The sequence below is a fragment of the Myripristis murdjan genome, chromosome 9 (assembly GCF_902150065.1).
Source record: "Myripristis murdjan chromosome 9, fMyrMur1.1, whole genome shotgun sequence".
NCBI lineage: Eukaryota > Metazoa > Chordata > Actinopteri > Holocentriformes > Holocentridae > Myripristis > Myripristis murdjan.
Window position 1 is genome coordinate 10,663,314 of NC_043988.1, and position 25,982 is coordinate 10,689,295.

Genomic DNA, 25,982 nt, shown 5'->3' on the forward strand with positions numbered 1-25,982 from the left:
AGGCATTGTACTGAGTGACTGCACTCACAAGGAGCAATGTCAGGTTGAGCTTTAATACATATTCCATTTTATGAAAACACAGTGTTTAAATGGCAGCTGGGTCTACGGTGTGGGCTTGCACTGTATGGTTGTATAAGGAACACTGGACTGTATAAAATTTTCATGTCTGGGCATGGATAAAATGGACGAGGCCATCCTCCTGGAGCTTAGTGGCTTTGTATAGAAGCTGCCGGGTGTGTTGGTTCACTGAGGCCATTAGCCTGCACAGCCCTGCACTTCTCTTCGTTCTTATCATGGATGGGCGCATGTGATATCTGGAGCTGTTTGGAGGGCCTGGAGTGACAGGGCTCACCAGGTCCACAGCTTTTAACTGTTTTAGAGCATCTTAATCTTTCTGTTGGGTGATATTACCATACAGTGCCGGGATCCTTGATTCACCACGTTAATATTTGATTGCTGTGAAAGTTCAGGTTGTATTTTCTTGTTTAATTCACATACAATCTGTGAGGGTGATGCAATTGACCCCCACCCTCATTTGTAACCCAGAGCAGTCAAAGAATGTGTTTGATAAGTGGGCCGTGAATTGGACAACAAACAGCATATTAAAACAAACTCTTGTCTCAGAATTATTCTGGCCGCCAGCAGCCTGTGGAGGTGGACACTGAATTATTTACATTCATAAGAGCAGGCCCTGCTTCCTCTTTTGAAGTTCAGCCTCCTCAGACATCCAGACTTGTCTGCACTCGCAACGAAATGCATATGAATATCCTCAGAAATATCAACAATGTGAACTACAATGCTTATCCGGATCAACAATCAAACAAGGGAGGACACTGACATTTCTCCGTGGCACGCCAAGCCTTTCCATCCATTCATATGCCAAAGGGATATTTCTCAGTGTGGGCTATGTATAAAATTAGATGTGTGTCAGCTGAATATAAACGATGGCTATTTATAAAAGCGAGAGTGTTACTGAGACAATGTTCGGGCCGCATGACCAAAATACACACTGCAGGCTCCGCCGGTAATGTGCGTAAAGTTGCTAAGAAATAGGTCTCCTGGGGCCGTCCTCGATTGTGAAGCAGGAGAATGTTGAATAGGGTTAAAGCTGGAAGTCACAGTGGGGTCAAGTTACACACGCACACTCACACACAAAAAAAATCAGGTTGGTTCTCGGGACCCTTTTAATACCCATCTCCGCCCCCGTTTGAAGCGTCAGCGCACCAGATCTCAAGGGGCTCTCCAACACACAGCCAGTCCACACGCTCCAGTCCCTCCAAACTTTACGCACGGATGTATTTCTGTGGAAGTATCTCACACTGGATTTTACTGGGTTTCAGCTGAGGCGGTTGTTCCAACATCTCTTTCTTGCGGATTTGGGAGCGTTCCCAGACTTAACTTACTTCCAGTGACTTTGAATCCCCACTTTTACTTTTACTTTTGATTTTTTGTCTTTCTTCTTCTTTTTTGTGTGAATCGTCTAATTCCAACATACAGATGCAGTAAATTGATTAAAAATGAGCGTCATATCAAATTGTTTAGTGTTGGCGCTGTGTATCAGCGCGCACAGGGTCTTGGCAGTCCCCCGGGTTGAGGAGGATGTTGGATCCGGTGACAGCGCCTCGACCCTGGCCTTTGTGTTCGATGTTACCGGCTCCATGTACGACGACTTGAAACAGGTGATAGAGGGCGCCTCACGGATTCTGGAAAAGACCCTCAACCGGAGGACCAGACCCATCAAAAACTTTGTCCTGGTCCCATTCCATGACCCAGGTAGCCTTTTGTCACAACACATCACCTCCTTTTTAAAATGTAAATTAAATTCCTGACACACTTAGTCGACATCAACCCCGAGAAACATTTTTGTGAGTAATTCTGCTTAAAACACATAGGCTAATTAAGCTTTATTGTAGCACTTAACTAAAGACTGCAGCCAAAGCCCATTAGCTAATTGCCTCTGACTGCCTGGTTTGGCCTAAGCAACATTTCTACATTCTCATTATTCCAAACTGAGCATAACAAATGTAGCCTCTGTTTTGATGTACTTTTCTGTGGGTGCCATCTACATAGGTTTAGGTTGAGGAAGATCAATGAAACATCAGGGGGCAACACATCTGCAACCTTGTGTTACATGCTGCATACCAAGAGGTAACTGCTTCAGTAGAGGCTCAACTGCATGGGGCAGCATACAATGACTAGTACAAAGGCTAAGCCACTGATGCAGGCATATGTGAGGATCCAGTGGCAACAGGTTACGCTCTCCCCCGGTATCTGTCTTCTGCTGGGCTATATGGGAAAGCCGGAGCTTGAAAATAAGAGTTCTCTAATGGGGGAGGGTGTTTGAGCACTGATGAGAAGCATATGCTGTCTGCTTGTGTGTAATTACCCCAATCACCCCCCCATCCAAGCCTCCGGAAAGCTCTTGCAGCCCCCAGTTAGCCAGCCAGGGGGGATGGTGGGCTGCACTAACACCACACATTCTGTCTGTGTTTAATGTGCCCTGCCCTTGGGGACCTTGTAAACTTCCAAGATTGCAAGAGAAGTTGTGTGACTGACAAAAAGGCGTGACAGTGCTGTCAGTGTTTTACAGGCTCTCATGAAGAGGAGACAAGGACTTGAAAGCCTTTACTGTAGGAAAATAGATTGAGAATGAGTAAGAAATGTCACCAGCTTGACACATGTCTGCAAGTCCTCTATCATTAGTTTGGCGAGGACTTTGCGAGTCTTCAGAATTGTATTTCAGCAGTTAACATCACATGCACAGGCACACACAGGAACGCAAACACAGAAGTCGTGCAGCTCCACCCTACCTGATGGGGGTCTGCTTTGTAACGATAATGAAAGACTTTTGTTTATGTCCAGCAGGGTTCTACGGCAAAAACAATATGTTCTCTGTGCATTGGTTAATGTTTACTGCTCCATCGATCAGCCACAGAAGGCGTCCAAATAAGTGTCAGCTCCTGACAGGCTCTTATTTGTCATGCTTGGGTCCACTGCTGCTTGAGACATGAGGAGGTCACCCAGCAGAAAGTGCTGACTGCGGCTGTAGACGCAGATAATGGTAGTCCCGTCATCATCAAAACGTTGCCTGTACGAGAATTTTGTGCCATTGAAACAGTATGTGTTAAACAAAAGCCGAACAATATCATAGGTCTTTCACCGCACGAATGCAGCATCACTGCTACTGTATGGGATGCATGATTGATATTCATGTCTTACACAAAAAGCTATGGGGCATCACTCTGGTGCTGACAGATTAGACTGTTGCTTAGCAGGGATTTGGATTCAGTAGATGTTCTTGTTTTTCTCTGTTTACAGACACCAAACTGCCGACAGGCAACAACAAAATCCTTTGTTCTGATATTTTCTTTTGTTGAGTTATGAAGATAGATACAAATTAGACTTGTGTTGGCATAAATGATTATAAAACAGATCAAACCCCTCCTATTAAGCTGTCCTGATTTGATGTTTTCTCTAAAGTCTCTGTTGATGCTCTTTGATGATGCACAATGGGAATATTCATCCACATCACGTTTCCTCTTAGATATCGGCCCCGTGTCTATAACTACTGATCCAGAAAAGTTCCAGCAGGATCTGCAAGAGCTGTTTGTCCAGGTATGGCCATAATACATGCAAAACTTACTCTATGGGACTGGGATTTTGTGTGCAGGTCTACATTGACACAGATAATGGGTAATTAGTATGACTAGTGCATGTTCCAATTTAGGCTGATGTTGCTTAACAAGTTTTGAGTTTTCCCCATTTTTCTGTAAAGTTTGGTGTGATGCCACTGTGTTAAAAGCACTTCTTAATCACTCTTAGGGAATCTCCAAATTCTACCAGGAGAACTATAGCTTCGCGTATTAAAAATTAATAAATAATAAATCAGTTGATCAGTCAAGTGAAAAAAAGTCAAGTCAAATTCATTTTGAATACATTTCATACAGCAGCACTTGGCCAGGCTGATTTGATCAGTAACATGTGCGATTCTTTCTCTCAGGGTGGGGGAGACTGTCCTGAGATGAGTATAGGAGCCATAAAGAAAGCCCTGGAGGTTTCCCTGCCTGGATCGTTCATCTATGTCTTCACTGATGCCAGAGCCAAAGACTACCGCCTCAAACGTGATGTGCTGCAGCTGGTGCAGCTCCGTCAGTCACAGGTACAGCGCCGCAAAGTGTAGAGGATTGCACAGGATAGTACAGACTATTGTTAGGCTGACACCTAGGTTTGCCATCTCACCTGGATCATTTATTATTTAAATTTTATGTTTTTTTCGACGAGTGAGGTAATAAATTCAAATGTGCTGATCTAAAAAATTTACATTGACTGAAATTGCCCTGTGTTCAGCATAGACAGGGAAACTTGTTTAACAATTACCCGGTCACAGCTTGTAAATGAAACATGACAACAAGCATTAATGCCACATTCAAGTTGACTTAAAGCAAGACTGTAGGAAGTAAACAGAATATTAGTAATCCTCTTAACCCCCCCCCCCCCCGCCATTCCCAGGTGGTATTTGTGTTGACTGGGGACTGTGGGGACCGCTCTCAGCCTGGCTACAGAGCCTATGAGGAGATTGCCGCCACTTCCTCCGGACAAATCTTTCATCTGGACAAGCAGCAAGTCAATGAGGTGAGAATGATGAAGAGCTGCATTAGTGTGCATTGCAGTGTGCTGAGGCCACTGCAATGACACTTACTGCCATCACACCTTTATTCATCAGCATTATATCACAATTCAGTGGTTCGTGTGAATAAGAAAAGGTTTATTTTTCATAATAATATTGAATAACAGCGGCAGGAAAAGAACAAACCAGATATGACCTGTTGATGTAATTACAGGGGTTCTATATACTCTAATAAAAATGATTCAAAAGCTGATATTAAACTCAGCAGTAATATGATATGAAGGAGCGACTCTTTTACATCTGAAGCAGCATGTGCTCTAACAGAAACCCTCTCTGAGAAGCCAAAGACAGCGGGGCTCACTAATTCCCAAGCAGACTTAAAAGAAGCCAGAGTTTCCTCTGAAAGAGACACTGGTATCCTGCATGTCAACACAGGAGATGGCTGGGCTGAGGAGAGGGCAGTGCTGGACTGGAGCCAAGTTGTACTGCTCACTGGTGGCCCAGTGAACCTCTGAACTCAGATGTGTATGTGTGTATGGGTGGTGTGTGTGTGTGCGAGCCTGTTTCGTCTCAAGTCATGCTTGTATGTAGCTAAACATATATACAATGCATGCGTGTGGGGCAGCTAGGTTCATTAACACTCCATAATCCGCACAGCTCTTTAGAGTGTGTTTGAAAGCCATGCTTGTGTGACAGTACAGCACTATCCTTTAAAGAAAATAAAAACACAAACTTTGCTCTAGCCTTCACACTTCAAGCCCAGATGGCTGACGTGTGGTTTGTGCTAGACAAGCCTGAAGTGTACTGTGTTACATACAGACACATATTCTTGCCAGCAAGCTTTCTATTCATTTTTCCCATTTCTTATCTGTTTAGCTTAGTTTTTACAATCCCTAAGAATAATCAGCACCTACCTGGTGTTTGTAAAAATAAAATGCTTACACAAAGGTAAATAAAATGGAAAAAGAACAAAATCTAATATTAACGTATGAGATAATACACTGCCATCTTTTGTAGAAATTTGCAGTTGGAGTATTTTGCCTTTTCTGATGACAAAAAAGACATAAAATCATTTAGCCAGGACGTAGAAGGTTGATTTAGGCTTTTCCTGTGTAACACAATATGTCTATGGGCTATGAGTGAGGCAAAAGCAGCAACATCAGAATCCTTCCTAGTGAGACTGGCTGGTATGAGGGGTACCCCATAGATGGTTGTCAAGACACAGTTTTAGTGTAATAAAACATTAATGAAACAAGACCAGAACTCAGCTAACTTTGGTAAAGTTCAGCTTTTATATAGTGAACACTATACAGGACCTAAAACTGAAATAATCTTAGACATGCACATGAATATGTAGAGCTGACCCCGACTAATGCTTATTCCCACCATTCATCTGTCACATCGAACTCAAGCACCTTTTCCCAATTACCCTAAACCCGGGCAAGAGAGGCCACACCTGAGGACGATGTTAGGAACATGTAAAGTTGAGATATTACTACATGCCTTTGGGAGAAAAAACAACTTAGTGGCAAGAGTACCCACTGGAAGCTGAGGGGAGGATGGAGAATATGTGCGAGCATAATTATGAGCTTGAAAATACCGGAACAAATGAGATTGGGGTAAATTAAACTTAACATGGAGATCATTAGAAGTAGCAAATAAGCCCTCTATATGTAAGTCTGAGAAACACGCTAGGCCACTCTCTCTCCACAAAGTGAAAGCTGTATTTAAATTAGAGGGAAGAAACAGAGAGATTACAACTGGATTTCTAATTTATTTGGGACTACAAGATGTCAGAGGGGCACACATCAGAGCCACCAGGGATGATGTATGGGAAGAATTGTCCTCCATTATACACCAATCAGGGTTGGAAGAGTTACACCAGGCATGAATTTTTGGAAGATTGGCTGCCCAGTATAAAAATAGAAGGTTAAGTAATGCAAAGCCCCCGTTCAGTTTGCTTCTCTGCAGTACTCCTCTACGTGCTCTTGGATTCTTGCCAGCAAAAATAACTTTGAAATTGTTTTGTCTAACATTCGAATAAATGATTTTGGTAGGAATATTGGAAGACACTGGAAAAAAAACAAGAGTCTCGGCAGAATGGTTTAATACAATTGTGATTCTGCCCAGAAGAGAGAGCGAGAGGGAGACAGTCCCAGCACTGCAGATCAGATTTAATTTCCATAACCAACTTTGTAAAATTAGTTTTACAGACAGAGGATGAGGAGGAGAGGAGAGTGAGCAATGTTAACACCTAAATAACAGAAACTACTGTGGGCCAATTAGAATTGAAGGGACCGAAATGGAATTTGCTTAGCTGCCACATTAATGGGGAAACTCTTGCTTTTAGTCATTTTTAACTTGTAGTCTGAAAACAATCCAAAGGTTGTCAAGATTTGTAAAATATTTTCAACACAACTACCCAGGACTGTGACATATAGCAAAAAGTCATCAGCATAGAGAGATACCTGATGTTTCACTTCATCTCTATACTAGTGAAGAGCGGGGTGGATTTGAGAGCCGTGGAAAAAGGTTCTATCGCTACAACAAAGAGTGGGGTGGAAATTGGGCAACCTTGTCATATACCTCTTGTTAGAGGGACGTAGTCAGACCTTTGAGAATTAGCTATCACACAAGCATTAGGGGCAGAGTGTAGAAGTTGTATCGAAGAAATACATTTAGGCCCAAACCAAACGTCCTCAGAATAAAGAAAATAAATCCCACTCAAACCAAAAACTTTCTCCGCATCTAATGATGAAACCATTTCAGCTGCTTGAAAGGTGTTAGGAGAAAGCACAATATTTAAAAGTCTTCTAATGTTAGACGATAATTACCATCCACTAACAAACCCTGTTTCATCCTCAAAAATTATTTGTGTCTGGCAAGTGTCCAAATGGAGTGCTAAGACCTCGGCTAGGAGCTTTACATCCCAAATTAACAAACTTAGTTGTCTCCAGCTGCTACAATCTTCAGGTTTCTTATATTTCTTAATATCTCATCGTAACTGCAAGCGTAGTGAACACTGCTGATGCTGTCTACACTATAAGCATCAAGTCTGTGTGTCATCCCAGAACATACATACAAGGGTTATAGGGGAGAGTATATACAGGGTAGAGTGAAACAAGCGGCGTGACGCATCAAATATAGACACTGGGCATCCATTGATGTTTTAAGGAAAGGTGTTATGGAGACATCGCAGCCTGTCTAGACAGCCTCCTTGATTATATTGGGAGCGATCTGTTTTTTCATTGACAGTCACTCACCATGCTTGCAGTAAGGATGAAGTGTGAGAATAACTGAAATTGAAGATTGCTTTAAATTTGGAGGGAGGGACCCTTGTTCCAAGGAATCATTAAACATGTCTAATAATAAAGGGGCAAGTAGGTGGAATTTCTTTTCATTTTTCTGGGATCCACATTGATTCAGTATATTTCATCTGTATTTAGACCTGTGTGGCTCTAGCTCTTGGGTGGTGTGCTCTTACAGAATTAATGCAAATCCTTTAATCCTTAAAGACCTCAGAAGTACTACACATCTAACCAAAATATTCCCTCTTAATAGCAGTTTAATAAAGTGCGGCCAAATCAAATATACACAGTCTTTTTGTGGTCTCCGGGGGAAGAGTGGAGAGAAAACAGACTGCTTATTTTACTCTCTAATCCCAGGATATGATCTGTCATGGCTTCCCTCCTTCCAACACAGCTGCCCTGTGGAGCTGGCTCCAAGTCCTCACACAACAGCTCATTGTCAGGCCTCTGTATCACACTCCTTACACTCTTTAATTTGACTGGTTATAATCAACAAGAGAATAGGCTGACAAGCGCCAGAGCAGAGAACAACACTTATGTACTGTCAAACTTGACCATGATCTCAGTGTTCTTCTTGTTAGTGTGTAACATCTATAGTCATCAGTATTCTGAAGTGCTGATCAAAATAAGAGTTGTGAAATTTGTTAGCTCCTAGAGAATGTCCACTGTGACCTGAGCTTACAGACTAAGACTGGGTGAAAAAGAAACATGAGAATTTTTTTTGTGCAAGATTTAGCCTGCATCCTGTTTATATCCACATGGGCATGCCAAATGATGTAGCAGGTTTCGCCCCAACACACTGCACATAAACTTAACTCAAATGCCTTCAACAGTCATTTGTAACACTGAATGTCCTAATGCTTTCCTCATTAGGTGTAGCAGATCCAGTAGTGAGTTAAAGGGCTGGAAGTTGGTGTCAAAATGAAACATAGTTGACCTATATCCACTTATCTTCCAAAATCTGCTGAGCAAAGCTAAAATGTATGGTCTCACTACTTCCCTCAGATACAGGAAGACAGAAATGGGGGACTCCAGTCGGTTCTTGTGACGGGTGAGGCCCAAGCAGGTGTTTTGAAACCCCTACTGAGAAGGAGTCGGGGGTCCATCTGGGACTCATTTACCCTAGTAACCTTTATTTGTAGCACAGTATATACCTGCAAATGTTGCTTGTCGTGTTTTAACCTGGGTAAGGGCTAAGGGAACACCTGCCTGCTGGGAGGTCTCTTGATCAGCTGTCCTGGCAAACCCCAGTGGGATCACCTATTTTTTATGCTGCCTGTCAGCTACATGGATGGATGAGAAGTGGCGAGCATCTGCCCTGCCTTAGCTAACCTCGCCTCTCGGACCATCGTTCTTTCATGCTTCTAAGAATAGCGGAGGGGGTTCTTCCTGAAACACCCACGTAAGCCTTTTTAACTGAGACACGCCAGATGAGGTTTCACAGGACTTTCAGATCCTGTGCATTCCCCATGGCTTACTCAGGGAGCGGCTGCAGAACTCGGCATGTTCCTTGGGATCCACCTTGGCTCAGACAGCAGCAGTCCCATCTCTGTGCCTCTCTCCCTTTTATCTGAGGTCTGAGGGCAGATTAATGCCCACTCCTCTTTGTATGTCTCAGATGAAATAGACACCACTGTGGGGTAGATGTAGGTCACCTCTTAGCAGTTTCCTGCTCTGCTGGGGATGGCTGCACATGTGGCAGACATTACAGCTGTTTCCAGTTGTAAACGGCAAGAGGAACCAGCTGCTGTCAGCACCCAGTGGACCTGATACACATAGAGTGGAGGCCTGCTAATTAAATTATCAAAGGCTTTACTTTCCTAAATATATTAAAATGTGTTGCCGTTGGCCCCATCTCTGAGCGTCCACTGAAGAAATGTTTTCAGTTTGTTTTATTGTGGACACGGCGCACCGATAATGCTTGCACTCTCAATACGAGGTCAGAATAAATACTAGACAGCAGTTGCTTGTTAAGCCTTTGGAAGATGGAAGACATTTGGTCCAGTGTGGCCACTGAAATGAGTCTGTGAAACATCAGTGGGTTTGCTGCTCCTATTTTCTTCTCAGAGAAAACAAAAGGAAGACTTTGTATTCTTTGTCAATACCATAATAATGGTTTTACCCAGGGGGTCAAGCACCTGAGAAAACTGAAATCCTATAGAGTAAAATATTTCTCCCTAATAGCTACTGGGGCAAATTATACTCTATGTGATGACTGCTTTTGCCATTAAATATAATCAAGCTGTCCACCATTATTTTAGGCTTTGGGTAATCTTTTCCCTGAGTAGTAGAATGGGTCTCATTTGGAAGTAAGCCTCTTTCAGTGCTAACATGTAACCTTCTCTGGCCTCATCTGGCATTCAGGCTCAACCATTTCAACAGATAGTACAATGGGAAATAGCCTGACATTTCTGTCCTTAATTGATCTTGCATACTGGTCTGGTTGACAGTGTGTAATATATAAGGATATGACTAATACAAAGGCATACCCTCCTCACACACACACATCCACCACTGCTTTCTATTCTGAGGAACAGGCCTTATGATTCATGAACGCTGTGTTGCAAGAGGGAGGCTGCTGCCTGACAGACTTCCACTGTGAGAGACACTCTTCTGGGAATACATGCTTGAGAGTGCAGAAAACTGTATGTTATCATTTTGACAGTTGAGCTGTTTCACTTTCCTTTTGTTTAGGCAAAATCCCCAGAGGAATACTTCAGCAATGAAAGAATAGTCCAAAGACAAAGAGCAGCACACTAGTTGGGGGCGGATGGGGGCGGGCATTGCAGGAAAAGGTCACAGTGATGTCTTTCCTGTCCTGATCCGGTCTTAGGTTGCTGACAGTTTGTGCTCGACAGGTCCCAGCCTCATCCACCAACCAGTATATGACCTCCAGCTGTGAGTTGAATAATGTTGCTCGGGTACGGTGTTTACGGTGTTATGATGTTTTTTCTGCCTTTGCCAGGTTTTGAAGTGGGTAGAGGAGACAGTTCAGGCTTTGAAGGTCCACCTACTGTCCTCCAACCATGACAGTGCCCAAGAGAACCAGTGGGAGGTGCCGTTTGACCCCAGCCTCAGAGAGGTCACTGTGTCACTCAGCGGACCAGCGCCACAGATCGAACTCAGAGATCCCTTTGGTAGACAAGACATTCCCACTATGTTTCCTTTTTTTCTAGATGTTTTCGGAAGATTAACTATGTCAGCGTGCAAGTGATGATGCATATTTTAAATTGAAAAGGTGGTTTCCTGTCCTTTTGTTTTTCTTTTTTCACTAGGGCGGCTTGTTGGTGTTGAGCAGGGCCTTACAGAGCTGTTGAACATCCCTAACTCAGCCCGTGTTGTCAACCTGAAGTTTCCTAGACCTGGAGCTTGGAATCTGAAGGTATTGCTGTGTAATCTACTAATAGTGCTGTTTTGACAGATTTTTACAGAGGAGCTGATGATAGCGGGGAAACTAAATGCTATTTCTTTATTTGTTCAGGTGAGCTGCAGTGGACGCCATACTCTGAGGGTCACAGGAGTCAGCAATCTAGACTTCCGGGCTGGCTTCTCAAGTGTACCCGTTTCTGAGTTCAACCACACCAAGGGGAGGCCAGTAAAAGGTACTTTGCATTGATTGATCTCTGTTTGTGGCTTTTTTTGACTGAGATCATGTCCAGAAGATGACTGGATGATGATTTTTCACTCTAACACTCTCTCAGGAGTTCCAGCCCACGTTTTGCTGAAATGTACAGGCCTTAAGCCTCCAGGCCAGCTGAACCATGTGGAGCTGATGTCAGGTTCAGGCCGCTCTTTACGCACTATCCCTGTCCCTTTGCCCTCCGACCTGGGCAGCCGAGGATTGTGGAGTCTCCCTGAGTTCCGCACCCCTTCCCAAAGCTTCTTTATCAAGGTGGTTGGGAAGGATGAGGAGGGCTACCGCTTCCAGAGACTGTCCAGTGTTTCGTACACCAACATAATTCCAGGCAAGACAACCACCCACACACCTCAGCAAATTCATTCTGCAGTTGCTCTAACACATCATCAATCTTTCTTGTGACCTTTGACCATTGTGTCCCCCCTTGTGTAGATCCCCCGGCTGTGAGCATGCCTGATGTGGTAAAAGGCTTCTATATGCAGCCTGCTGTGATCGACTGCTCAGTGGAGAGTGACATCCCCTATAGGCTAAGATTCACCAGAAGTGGGATTACACTGGGAGAGGAAAAGTTCTTTCAGTGAGTGTGTCCTCCCCTTACTCAGCACTCTGTAACACTTGGCTAACCCTCTTTTGGATGTTACAGCTTTATGCACCCATTAATTGCTGTAAAAACCACTAATTAAGTCACTCACTTGTTGCACATACTTACCATTTAGCATGTCTGCAATGCATTAGTGTCGATAAACCCTGCTGAATTTTATTAGTTCATCTGTCAGGAAACAGGTATACACAGTCAGCATTGTGAACGTTACGCATTCGATTGTGTCATCTTCAAAAACGAACAAAGCGCCTTTTCTTTTTCAGTGGTGTTGTTCTGCTTTGAATTACATTCATGGAGTGAAGCTGACTTGTGGGGAAAAATATTCCTAGAGTGTTTGCCAGCGATACTAATTGCATGTGATGTAAATTCGTATCTTGTTTCTATTGTTATCCACCAGCCATCTGACTGAGCTTGTCTTTATATCAGGAATTCTGCCAAAGTATCATGGGAGATTGCCCATGCATCAGGTGAGGATGAAGATCTGTATGAGTGCATAGCACAGAGCAGCGCAGGACAGGGACGTGCCTTAACACAGCTGACTGTTAGAGGTATGCCACACACACACAAACACACACACATATACACACACTCTTCCTCAGTGTCCTCATGCATTCATACATCACAGTCTTTGTAAGGCTTTGAAATATGTTCCAACATTTTTTGCCTCAGATTTATGGCTAAAACATCAACTTGATACAAAGCATGCCAGTACAAACATTTGTGTTTAGAGTAAGCTATTTCAGCACTGTTTGTTCATTGCTGATAGCGCCCCTTTGATATTTTGGTTGTGTTTTCAATGAGACAGAGCCACCTCCTGTCCTGAAGGCCCCTGTCAATGTGAGTTCATCTGTGGGCGCCGTGGCTGTGCTGTCCTGCCAGGTGGAGGGTACCATGCGCCACAATCTAACGTGGCACAGGGCAGGTCGTATCATCTTGGCCCATGCAGGGAGGGTGAGGTTGCTCTCTGACTCATCCCTGCAGATCAGTGGGGTGCAGCCTCAGGATGCTGGGGAGTACCACTGTGTGGCCGCCAACGCCCACGGACACAGCAGAATCACTGTGTGGCTTCTCGTCCCAGGTATGGTAGGATGAGACCCAGAGGTCATCTGCTTAAATACTTAACACACTGGGGCCTCTTACCTCTTCCATCATCTGGTTTCCATTACTGGCCTAACCCCTCTCCAGTTGGATTGAGCCACTTCCTCGTCAGAACATGTTTCACATCAGCCAAAATTGATGCGTGCTGAAAATTGTGGCTTCTATTGTGGGCATGGCCTCAGATGTTTGTAATGCATTTTAGAAACAGCCAGACAAATACAAAACATGTCACTCGCTGTGATCCACCATTCATGATGTCAGAACGCTCAGTTGGTAATTGCATTCTTGCCCCGACCAACAGAGGTTTACTGTTGTTGGGCTTGCGATAGGAGAGGCATGTTATAAATGACATCATATAGCGGTGGCAAGCCCCTGAGTCATCGACGGTCTTTCTTCCTCTGATTTCTCTGTAGAGGCTCCTTCTGTGGTAGTCAGCCCCCAGAGCCAGGCCTTCTCCCGAGGGGATGAAATCCGCCTTGTCTGCTCGGCGTCCGGCTCTCCCCCTCCTCAGCTCTTCTGGAGCCATGGAAACATGTTTCTCACTAATCGGCCGAGGTAAAGGAACTCTCTGCCCACTCAACACCTCCGACACAGAGGCCTCAGAGAGTCATTAGTTTCCACTTAAACTGCATGCTGGAAATGCACAGTTGCCACATCTTGTTTGCATCACTTTGGAGATTTACATCTAACAATATAGAGTGTCTTTCCAAACCACAAGTGCTTAATGTGACTGTTTAAATGCATATTCAAATAAAATCTGTCTGACGCGATCCAAGAGGGGGTTATGAGAGGAATTTCACCAATACATCTGCACATGTAATCACGAAGAATCAACAAACATGCATTCCTATGGATGTTTTCTCTTTTTACATGATACAGATTGAGCTTAAACCAAAATGGACTCCTGATCATTAGAGGGGCCATGTCAGAGGATGCGGGGAACTACACATGTCTGGCAACAAATGAAGCTGGAACTGCCTCACAGTCTGTGTCTCTCACTTATGCAGGTATGACTGTAGATTTAAGTTGATGTTGATTGTAGGTTGAGGCTGTCATTTTGGGGACAGGCTATTATTTAAATTTGAAGTATCTGCCCTACCTTTTGAAGCTTGCTAGTTCATAGAAGTTTTCTTTGACTGTTCAAGAGCATGTGATTAGAATGAATTTGTCAATGACCCCATGTCAGATGTGCTGTAGCTTTGAGAAAGGTGCAGGTGGATCTAACCATGTTTCCCTGTCTTACAAAAGGATGTTTAGGGCTGACAGTCATGGGCATGAAATCTTGTCTAGCCTGTCAGTTAGGGAGTGACAGAAACCTCAACGCTGATGGGCTATGGCAGCCGCTTCCCGGGGCGTGCTGGTATTGCACACACTTTTGTCTCTGAATGTCATTTTAACAACATTGATCTGTCAAGACAGCAAGAGCCTGGTAAAATACATCATCTCATCCTTTCAGCTCAGCTGTCTTTGCTCTCCAAAAGCATGTATCCCTGCTCTGTTGACACACAAAGTGTGTGAAATGTCAGCTTAGCTTCTATATTTACCTCAGGTCTATGCTGCAGCCCAGTCAATTTACTAATTTAAACTGACATTAGTTTATTATTATTGCCACATATATAGCATCATCGTGGGAAAGTCTGGTAGAAATCTATTAAAAATGTAAATTATTTCCCGCCCTCCAGAGGTACCTAGAATTACAGTGGTCCAGCCGGCTGTGTTTGTGGCTGTTGGAGGCAATGCTACTCTGCAGTGTCAAGCCATAGGTGTCCCACCACCACTTGTCCAGTGGTACAAAGGTAAACAATGGTAAAACACAGAATATGCACTAAAAAGGTGACAGATATACCCTTTTAAGAGCAACCAACATGTATTTTCTGTGTGTGTGTTTTCAGGTGATCTTGAGGTAGGGTCTGCCCCTTTTGCTGAGCAGGATGTATACCGTGGCACCCTGCAGATTCGAGGGGTGCAGGAGGTGGATGCTGGCGAGTATCGCTGTTTGGCCAGCAGCCCTGCGGGATCTTCCTCTGGCACTGTCATTCTGGAGGTCGGAGGTGAGAGCAGCTGCGTTAAGCTCACATAAGCGATGACAGGAAAGTTACAAGCAGATACAGTGCAGCATAAGGGGTCATGTTTCGTTGCATATTTCAGTGTTATGCATTCACTCTTTATTTTGTTCTCACATTTCAATACGTGTTGCAAATGAAACTTCTCATTTTGCTGCTCCTACCACCACAGCGGGGCCATTGTTCTCTGAGGCACCAGCTGACATGACAGCCAATGTAGGGGAGAATATCACACTCCCCTGTGCTGCCCGAGGTTTCCCATTGCCAACAGTGACCTGGCGCAGAGAGAACAGCAGACAGATTTTTACTGGGACAGACAGCCAAAGTAGAACAATGCAGCTGGAGAATGGACATCTTCTAATCCAGAGTGAGTAATTAGTCAAACACTATCACAACACTAATCTTTGGCCCGCACAAGAACATTATACAGCTTAATGGTTGCCTTCCACATCTGACGGGCATGACTGAAATTCTCTGAGTGATTATATATAGAAGAGGTGCAGCCGCTCATATCAGATTCAGGGACCGTTTTCTTAAGAGAGGGGATGCAACAAGATATCCTGGTACTAGTAAAGTAATATCATATTTGAATAGCTCTGTTTCAAAACATTGCAAAAGCAAATTCTTATGTGAGGCCTACCTTTCAGTGTCTCTTAAATATGGAGGATCTGCAAAACTCCTCTCACAACTTAGGTTTCCGAAAGGTGCCGCACATTAACTTTAAAATCATGCAATCTGTTGTTTGGCAAGAGCAGGTGTCCCTTTGTTCAAATGGTGGATATTTCATATTTGAATACAACTGTTCATTTCTGCCGCAGTGGAAGGAAAGAGGCTGTATCGGCTTCCATTCAAATCAGGGTGAAGAGAATTTTAGCTGTGAACTCTGGCAGCTATTCAGCCTACAATATGAGTAATGTTGGCCACTAAAGGGGACCTTTTGTGCTCCTCAGACTAAATGTTTATAGTGTGCGTAATATTATATTGGTGAAGAAAAGAAGCATTTGCATGGACCGCTGAAGTGGACTGCTTCCATCTCTGCTCCCATTTGTGGTTGCAGTCTGACCTAATTAACTCAATCTGTTGCATATGGCTTTATTTTTACCTGCCAGTGTTTGAGCTTGGTATTTTGTCACACGCAAACCTCCCACCCTTCTTCTCCTCACTTTTTACTTTAATGCTTACATGAACTGTCATCACCCATTTAAACATACGCTTGCCTATCTAAACAATAGAATTGAATCATATGTTGATCTCCCAACATATGATCTCCAGAGAATTCACTGAGCGGGACATGTGTGTCAGCGGGCTGACAGCTGAGCCAAACCCATTAATCCCATTATCATCTATTTTTAACTCTAATTACAGCACAGTGAAACCTCTAATACCACTTGTTATTGAGTGGTGGGTTTATCTCCAGAATGACATCTCTGTTGTTAGCGTGCATTTGTCGTTCAATCTAAATAATCATGTTCCAAACATTTCTGAATGAGTCTGTCTGTGTTTGGTAGTCCATGTGTAAATCAGCGATCTCTGTGCTGTTTTATTGTGTTTGACTTTAGGTGTCTGGCTGGATGATGAAGGACTGTACATTTGTGAGGCCAAGAACCAGTTTGGAACCATCAAAACTGAGGCCAGAGTCAGTGTCACAGGACTGGGTAGGCTTGTCTAGTCTCTCTTTCTCTTGGGACTTGCATAGTCACTAAGGAACATTGGCAGCAACCATAAATCTGTCTGCATCTATAAAATTGTTTCAAATTCTCTTGCAGCTGTTTAGTATTTATCTGTCACTGTTCATTGTTCATGGCATGGCATCCCTGCTTTCATCTGCAGAGCCCCCTCTCTTGGCCCAAGGTGCCCCTGTTATCACTACAGGGATTGGTCAGTCCCTCAGTATTCCTTGCATGCTGCTGGATGGGATACCTCTTCCAGAGAGACACTGGTCCCAAAATGGAAAACCGGCAAGTTGGCCAGAACTAAACACTCACACATGTCTATCACATAGATAATCTGCCTGCTGTTGTTTGACAGCTGAAGTCCTGTCTTTGTCATAGGTGCAGCGGAACAGCAGAACGTTCCTGAGAAGTGACGGCAGCCTGTACATTGAAAGAACCGTCCCAGAGGATGCTGGGACGTACGTCTGCACGGCGGTGAATGTAGCGGGCACCACAAACATCACGGTCAGCCTGGAGGTTCACGGTAAGAGGGCAGATGCAGCCCTAACTCTCTTTATGCTTTGTTCATATTAGAGACACTGTTAGTTCAAGAATGTGCTGACTCAGCGTGGAAAACAAATAAGCATCATAAATTGACCACCTGCTTTCGTCGTAGTGAGAGGGTCCCACTTACCACATGCTTTGATGAACGAGGTCAGTCTGTTCATGGGCCTGTAGTGACAGACAGGCCAGATTACGGTTCATCATCAGCTTGTAATGAAGAAATGCCTTGAACACTGATGCTGCTGACTAGCTAAGGCCAGCGATAATTCTAAGGGCCTGCTTGTTCATGGTCAAGTCCGACAGCTGTATTTTGTGAACCGTGTCTTCCACAGTGCCCCCTGAGATCAACGCTGGTCCTTACCACTACATAGCCAACGAGGGTGTAGCCATCACACTGTCATGTGAGGCCAGTGGTGTTCCCAAGCCAACGGTTGTCTGGTCCAAGGTAGGATGTCACGCTTTTAGTCCAAATCTACTTTTCTTAATCACTGTTCTGGCCTCATCCCATGAATCTATGCATGACTAATGGACTAGCTCTGATTCCCACAACGCAGCATAGTGATGATCACACTTGGCATCCCCTCATCTTCAGATTAATCACCATTAAGAGATAAATCATTTTTTTAAAAAAAAAAAGTAATAATAGTTATATCGTGCAGGTTACAGTCAAAACAAAAGCAAACAGCCACATACAGCAACACCACAGTGATGGGGCCTGGTAGTTTTGTTAAGGTATGAATGGCTAAACTGGTCATTGCTAAGAGGGATAGGAAAATTTGCTACTAGGATCATGATTATGACTAGTCATTTTCATCCAGTAAGTTTTTTTTTTTTTTTTTTTTTTTGATGGATGGAGTATGAGGAATGGAGAATGCTGTCTTGGAATGTCATTTTGAGTCCAGAACCAGCTAATGACATGTTGTGCCCACAAAGAATGACAAAATGACAAAGAATGAGTCATACTGCTGCTCTGCTTTGCTGAGTGTGACATAGTGACCACTCCTGGTTCAGTAATGGTGTCTTCCAGAAACAATGCAGTAGTGGCCAGTGAATTGTTTCAATAGTAATGTTAAGCACAGTGAAATGCCTTTTTCATAGGTAGATGTGATCCCAAATGGCCTTTTGTGGCCTTTTGCATGAAATGGATTAATACACCACCTCCGTAAAGTTTAAAATCATTATGCTAGTAGTGATTTGATCTTGCCCTTTATGTGACAGGTGGACCAAAACAATGGCAGAAAAAACACTATCACACAGCCAGTATTACTGAAGGAGGTGCACATGCTGTTATTTTTTTAGCTTTAACTCTACATATTATTGAACTACATCAGGATCTTTTTTTCCATGTTGTCGTTTCCCAAGTATTTTCTTATAAGTGCTCTAGAGTCAAGTAAATTTCTACTCTTGTCAGATAAAAGTGAATCTGCAAAAGCAATTTTGTGTTCAAAGGAAGTGTGTCTGTGTAGCAAGCTGCGGTACCGTGTGTGTTGGGGAGAGAGGCGATTTAGCAGTGGAGGGGATGGGGTGGGGATAGGGTGGGGGGAAGGTGGCCTGTAATCGTATTAGGCATCAAAAGTTGTGCTCTAAAGCTCAAGCTCAGTTTAGTGTCCCTGTGCTGTCGTGTGCACCACTTTTATATGCAGTACATATTCTGCTTTTTTGCCTGCTGCGTCCCTAGGGGAGACAGCCCTTGCCCAGAGACCGTGTGTCTCTTCAGTCCAACCCTGATGGACATCTCCACATCCTCCGCCCCACCGCCGACGATGCAGGCATCTACATCTGCACCGCCACCAGTCCTGTTGGCTACGCCAGCCGAGAGATCCAGCTCAGTGTCAACAGTAAGGCAGATAAATATTCAACCACATTCGCCCAAACATAGAAATGTTTTCCATTCTTTGGCATAACAATGAGTAACCTTTGTCTTTAGCTGACTTTCTGAGTCAGACTTTCCCCCTTTTGAAATATGTAGCAGAATGACACAGAGCCTACATGATGTGGTTACAACTGGTTTCCCTTTCCCTAGCCATGCCTAAGATAATGGGTATTAGCGGCCATAACAACACAGTGAAGATGGCTGCTGAGGTGGGGACAGAGGTCATTCTACCTTGTGAGGTCCAGGGTAGTCCCTCTCCACTGGTCACATGGAGCCGAAATGGACAGCCCATCCCCCCCGTCACAGCCTGGTAAGAGGAAGTCTCTTCTCACAATGTAGCAATTATGTAGTAAATTAGGCAGACAGGCCACGGAGGACACAGTTCTTACCATACCTTACTCCTGACTTCACTAACGCATTCCCTTTACAAGGGGCTCTGATTGGAGCCGGCTGCCATCCAGAGCTGCTGTTAACGGTTTGAGTTCATTTAGTGGTTCCTTCTGAAGGCAGGCAGAGGCAGTGAAAGCAACAGTATGACCGAGAGCTGTGCGCAGGCTTGACTGTTGTCTAAACTGAGGAGGAACATCTGGTCCCACATGACTCGCTGCTTCCCGGCTCTCTGGTGTGGTCACTCTGGGTGCAGACAGGCAGGCTGACTCGGGACACAAGCTGGATAGATGACAGACGGACCCTCTGGGCCAGACACCAGACCGAATGGTTTTGGGAAGATAGAAGCTGATGGAGAGGGGTTGAAAGCTGTGGTGGTGACTGAAGCAGATATGCACGTGTGGGGCCAGGAAGGAGGAAATGTGGGGGAGGGAAGTGCCAGCAAGAAGGGAGGAAAACTGACTGACAGAGGAAGCGATACAAGTTCTGTCTGCCTGATGTTCGGATTCCCTGGGGCGCTTCAGCCATAAAACAACATGCTGACTCTTTACTAGTCCTGTCTGATGAGAATAACACATCTCTGTGAACAACCCCCACAACAGCCCATGCTTTACATATACAGGACCTGCGGAAACTGGCAAGCTGTGTAAAGGGAGATTTGTTTTCTCCAGCTATGAATAAGTTAGCTACTCTCCCTCCATTCTTTGGGTCAGATGAAATGACCAGGGGGCGCTGATTGTTGAAATAACTCAATCAGCGGGAGAGCAGAGTTCTGCTTTAAGTGCGCATCTTAAGAGAGAGAGAGAGAGAGAGGGACAGAGATTGTGAGTGAGACATAGAGATATAGAGACACAGAGAAAAGCAAGACAGAGAACCAACCTACGCTGGGTCAGCAAATCTGTTCTATCTAGGCTTACCCTGATGAGGCCAATTTGTCCCAGTTAGCCTTTGTGTCAGGCTGTGTACACAGATGACTTGACACCAATGTGGGGAGCGATGGGGGGTAGATGGATGGGCAAAGGGGTAGCTTATTTCTTGTGTGCTGGAGCTTGTATTAGTTTTTACCAAGGTATGGCCGAGCAGTAACTGCTATCTGAGCCAGACTGACCACTGCAGAGGCAGTCATTTGGTTCCAATGATGGATAATCCTAAGGCTGTCTAAGAAGGTGGGGGAGAGGCATTAAGCCACATGTGCAGTTGAAATAGAGAGCTCTTTGTGCTTTCAGCTCGTTTCCACTTAAATGAACATGTTATTGTTATAATTCAGTTGCTTAGCAGACACATTTATCTCAGATAAATCACAGAGGTTTGTTTACATTTGTGCATTATGCATTTATTCAGCTGGATAGCTTCTGGTGCAGTGGAGGTTGTGGTTGTCTACTCAAGATTTTGAATTGCAGCACAATAACTGATATTTTATTATGACTCTTTTTTATAATCATCATATGCTGGTCACCCACCTTACCCTTTAAAATTTCTGCCTTGTTCATTGAACTATTTACATCCATTAACCATCAAAAGATTCATAAAGGGTTGGAATTGTCTTATGGAAAATCACTTAGCACCTTAATCTAACAAATTAGAGCTGTATAACACTGACAGTGGTGTAAAAGTAATTTCATGAGCGACAGCATGCTGTAATTTGGATTAAACCTTTGATGAATATTTAAGTTTTGCAGGACAGCAGCATTTTTTAACTTGCATACGACCAGTTCATCAACAGGCAGCCTCTGGCTTTCGCTGCACTGGGAATTCAGTATGCAGTGGTGAACAGATTTTTTTGCATCAACTCATTTTCCATTAATAGTTGCAAATTGGCAAAATTTCTCTCATAGACACAAAACACATATTATTGAGGTTGACATCAAGTACTGTGTGTGTTAGTGACATTATATATCAGTATCTTATACGTGATTATATTTTTAAGACCACTTCAACACACAATGAGTGACATCACTGCGGATACTCTGAGCAGCCACTATTGGTGTTTGACCAAGGATGTATGCAGGCTGACTGAATTGGACTAGAGTGAAATATCACCTCAAAACACGCATATACACCCAAACCAAGGATTCTTGTAGATCTTCAGTGACTCATGAAGTGTTTTGTTTTCTCCATGTATTCACCCTTGACCCATAACCATTCCCCAGGTTCACTGTTTTGCCTTCAGGCTCCCTGAAGATCACTGATGTGCGCCTGATTGATAGTAAACTGTACACCTGCACTGCAGTAAACCCAGCAGGCAACGTGTCCCTAAGCTACAATTTACACATTCAAGGTAACTCTGCAAGGCTCCATTAGGAAGTTGAACTCCTCTGAAACCTTTTTCCTTTTCAAGATGCTTCCATGTTGATAGATTCTAGGGAGATGCATGACTTCCGAAATATGTAAAATATTCCAACCCAATAGGTAAACAGATATGGTGAGACGTGTCGGGTATGTGTTTGTCTTCAGCCAAGCCTCGGATTCAGGTGGCTCCGTCCCTGCTGAAAGCCCTGATTGGACAAACAGTGACTCTGCCCTGTGTGGTCCAGGGGGAGCCAAGCCCCGAGGTCACTTGGTTCCACAATGGGGTCCCTGTTGGGGTCAGGGACACTGTGGCCCTCAGGATCCAGCACGTCAGCCTCACTGACCAGGGCACCTACCAGTGTGTGGCCAAGAACAACGCTGGACAAGACACCTTGGAGATCAAACTGGAAGTTCTCGGTGAGATCTATTTAAATGACCTTTTCCCAGTACAGGCACTTTGAGCAGTTACATATAAATGTAGTGTGTCCTAGTTTTAGGCTCTGCTGGAGTCTTTAGAGGTGCATTCTCTTGAGGTAGCTCCACACTGCAAGAGGAAAGGCAGCCCTTTATACCACTCTCACTGTGGCTGTGTAAGGGTCAGACTGGCTGTAGGTATTAGAGGTTGATTGGGGTGCTCTCTGACCCTCAAAGGTCAATCTGTTCGCTGAGGGATTGGTTGGAGGAAGGCCGAGCTTAAGGTTAACGAGATAGTGGGGAGCACAGGAGTCAGGACTCATGACTCACACTGTCAGCACAAATAGGGCATAATTTTCCCTTAACCCCACAGATTAACCTTTTCATGAAAGCTTAGCCTAAGGTTTGGTTTTCACTGCAGTTAGACAAGCTTGATTTGGAGGTCTCAACTCTTACACCTACAACCAACTCAGAGATGCCCTAAGGGAGCCTTTACTCACATCTTTACCTACACTGGACCTTCCACTGTTATACAACCAGCGTGACTGATCCTCATTACAATTTCAATTTGATATTGACTGTATCAACTGCCTTCACACTACCCCCTGCTTTTCTGTCCTCACAGAGGCCCCAACCTTTCCAGAGCCTGGAGATGCCATCATGGAGAAAGTAGCGAAAAGCAAGGTCATCATTCCGTGCCCTGCTGAAGGTACGAAATGATTCCCAGCTGAGTCAGCCTTAAACAAACAGACAGACAAAAACAGGTTAAGGAAAGCTCTGGCCTTTTGAAAAATTGCAATTTTTCAGAGTGGGACAAACATAAATAGTTGCAGCGGTTCCTTTTTCAGGTATGTCTTTAGGACTCGGTTTCTTTATTGCCAAAGCAAATTCCACTTTAAATGCAGAATAGATATGTGTGCTTGTGCACCGTCAGAGGGATGCTCCTTTGTTGCCATAGACTTTCAGTTGTCAAACCAAATAAATGGATTCAGTATCCTTGCCATCTTAAAAAGTACACTTTCTCTCTATTGCAACATCCAGAGACACAATGTTGTCTGTTTATTTTAACATCTCTGTGAAGTAGCGGCTTCTCAGAGGGGTTGGAGCACTTGCTTTTTTATCACAGACAAAAAGAATATCAGTGTATGTCTGTGAATGCATCGATGGATATCTGTGTATGTGTTTTGGTTCCCAAGTTACAATCTATTGAATCTGACTCTGACAGGTCTTGCAAATAGGTATTGTTTATATAGAGCCATGCCATGGTAACAGGCTGTGTTAGAGAAGGTGAGGGCTGGGACTAATGTGGAGCAACAGCTGGAACATCAGTCTGCCTGCTGCCTCAGTGAGCCACATCTGCTTTCCTCTGCGACGGGGCCTGCTGGGAGAGGAATCCTAATTACAGGCTGCTGCTGGCAGATAATGTACAGAGATGTCTGAGGTCCGCCGTGGAGCACAGGAAGAGTAAGAAGAGCTACACTAGCCCTCCCTACATCCAAGTCAGATGGGCAGGCGGGCTGGCTGAGAGACGGTACCAGGCTCCTTCAGAGGGCTCACACAGGAATGCGTAAAGTTCTTGACACCCCAGAGACCCATGAAATAAGACTTGCCTCATCGACTGCTGGAGATTTATCTATATGAGGGAGATAAAAAGCGGTCTCTGCTGGAAGGGTATTACTAATTTACCAACTAGAACATTGCATTTGGTAGAGGTAATTAATTGAGTAACACATGGAAGAGATGATCTTAGACTTCGTCAGCCCCAGTAAATAAATTCAAAGTCTTCTAATGAGATCTGTTAACATCTAAAACAGAACATCTGTACGCATTTCCTCTCAGCAATGAGATAATGAATTTGCTTCAGAGCTCCTAAACTGTAAACATGTGTTCAGAGAGGGAATGGATGATAACATCACCTTTGGTTCTCCTGCGTCTCCTGTGTTTAGTATTTTTTGGATCGGGGATAGATGCTGTGTTTGATTTCCACTGCCGTCTCTTTGGTGTTTGGATATGTAACACCTCTGTAAATAGACAGAGCCATGGCATTTGAATCATTTCTCTGCACGGTGCTCTTTCATTGTGACTTCTTGCTGCGCGGGATAGTCACGCTGTAGCCTTCTCCTTCTTGTCCTGGAAGTCGGCTCTGTGGGGAACAATAGCTTCCCCTTTTTACCTTTTCCCTTTCCCCGTTGCATCCTTCCCCTCTTCCCCATTTGCACTCTTTTCCACAGTTATCCCCAGAACACATCTGTTTTAGGCGCCTGAGTGTATGCAGCAGTCCCTTTGAACTGAGTCTAACCACTCCTGTTCTTACTGCTCAAGAACCTCACCTCAGGTTCCAGAAATAAATCTTGATGCTAGCTTTTTAAGTCTTACATCTACCCACTATATTGTGAGTCTGACCTTGAAGTCTTCAGCATACAGGCTGAAAGGACTCTCTGACCATTTTGGCAAGGTTTCCCCTGCTGTCCTGCTGTCCAACAGATAAATGTAGAGCCTGCTTTTTCTAGTCTGGGCCGCTTGCCCATTAAGTTCTCCTGTAGAGAAGCAGAGAGATGGAAGTAACTTTTCTTTCTGTCAGACATGATTGATAAAGCTAATTTAAAGCTTTACTATTTACTCTGAACTCCATTGTCACTCCGCCTACAGGTTCACCACCTCCCAAAGTACGGTGGTTCAAGAATGGCCTGGAGATAAACTCTGATCAGTCAGAGCTTTCTTTGGCACAGGACGGATCTCTTGTGATCAGCGCAGCATCTGCCAGCCACAGTGGGGATTTCAAATGTGTGGCAAGCAATGAGGCAGGCTCTGTTGAAAGAAAGACAAGGTTGAAAGTGAATGGTAAGACTTTATTTATTTTGAACTTTTTTTGTAATCCTTGTCAAGTGATAAATTGTACTGTGAAATGTCTGATAGGGACAACTAACAAATCTTTCCTCTTTGTCCTCTTCCACTCTAGTTCCCCCTGAGATCCAGGATGACAGCCAGCCCCTGAACCTTACTGTCACCTTGAAGCAGCCTCTCACTCTTGGCTGTGATGCCTTTGGGATCCCCTCACCATCAATCACCTGGACTAAAGACGGTCATCCTGTTAGTTTCTCTCTCTATTTTACCCTACGTATTTCCAACTTATGGTACATGTTTATATACAGTATCTTGATCATATGTAGCTGTGCAATGCCACCAAGTGGTCACCAAGATTATTACAGTGTAACACTTGGAAATCCCTATTTTGGATTGTGTGTAGGTGGACACTCCTGGAGTATACCTACAGAATGGGCAAAGACTACTGAGAATCTACAGGGTTCAGTCAGAGCATGCAGGCCAGTTCACCTGCACAGCCCGCAACTCAGCTGGAGAGGCCCGGAGAGAATATAACATAGTGGTGCAAGGTGAGCATATAGACACTTTAAATAATGTTTAAAAAATGATGTAGTGTGTGTCTTTTGTCATTTTTCCTCATCTGACA

General features: G+C 44.2%; 1 protein-coding gene across 1 annotated transcript in view; it reads left to right on the plus strand.

The window, feature by feature from the left end:
- The first annotated feature begins 1,517 nt into the window (after positions 1-1,517).
- hmcn2 (hemicentin 2) overlaps positions 1,518-25,982 on the plus strand; it is a 47,802-nt gene continuing 23,337 nt past the window's right edge. The window contains exons 1-28 of the mRNA XM_030059224.1: positions 1,518-1,773; positions 3,545-3,615; positions 4,001-4,159; positions 4,510-4,632; positions 10,901-11,072; positions 11,211-11,317; positions 11,417-11,537; positions 11,637-11,900; positions 12,005-12,149; positions 12,600-12,721; positions 12,979-13,251; positions 13,685-13,826; positions 14,151-14,278; positions 14,954-15,067; positions 15,164-15,322; positions 15,507-15,701; positions 16,894-16,989; positions 17,165-17,292; positions 17,386-17,530; positions 17,883-17,995; positions 19,229-19,388; positions 19,574-19,733; positions 21,961-22,088; positions 22,265-22,516; positions 23,139-23,222; positions 25,163-25,354; positions 25,473-25,603; positions 25,761-25,905. Of these exons, the coding sequence (XP_029915084.1) occupies positions 1,518-1,773; positions 3,545-3,615; positions 4,001-4,159; positions 4,510-4,632; positions 10,901-11,072; positions 11,211-11,317; positions 11,417-11,537; positions 11,637-11,900; positions 12,005-12,149; positions 12,600-12,721; positions 12,979-13,251; positions 13,685-13,826; positions 14,151-14,278; positions 14,954-15,067; positions 15,164-15,322; positions 15,507-15,701; positions 16,894-16,989; positions 17,165-17,292; positions 17,386-17,530; positions 17,883-17,995; positions 19,229-19,388; positions 19,574-19,733; positions 21,961-22,088; positions 22,265-22,516; positions 23,139-23,222; positions 25,163-25,354; positions 25,473-25,603; positions 25,761-25,905 (4,285 nt within the window). The remainder of the gene's footprint in view (positions 1,774-3,544; positions 3,616-4,000; positions 4,160-4,509; positions 4,633-10,900; positions 11,073-11,210; positions 11,318-11,416; positions 11,538-11,636; positions 11,901-12,004; positions 12,150-12,599; positions 12,722-12,978; positions 13,252-13,684; positions 13,827-14,150; positions 14,279-14,953; positions 15,068-15,163; positions 15,323-15,506; positions 15,702-16,893; positions 16,990-17,164; positions 17,293-17,385; positions 17,531-17,882; positions 17,996-19,228; positions 19,389-19,573; positions 19,734-21,960; positions 22,089-22,264; positions 22,517-23,138; positions 23,223-25,162; positions 25,355-25,472; positions 25,604-25,760; positions 25,906-25,982) is intronic.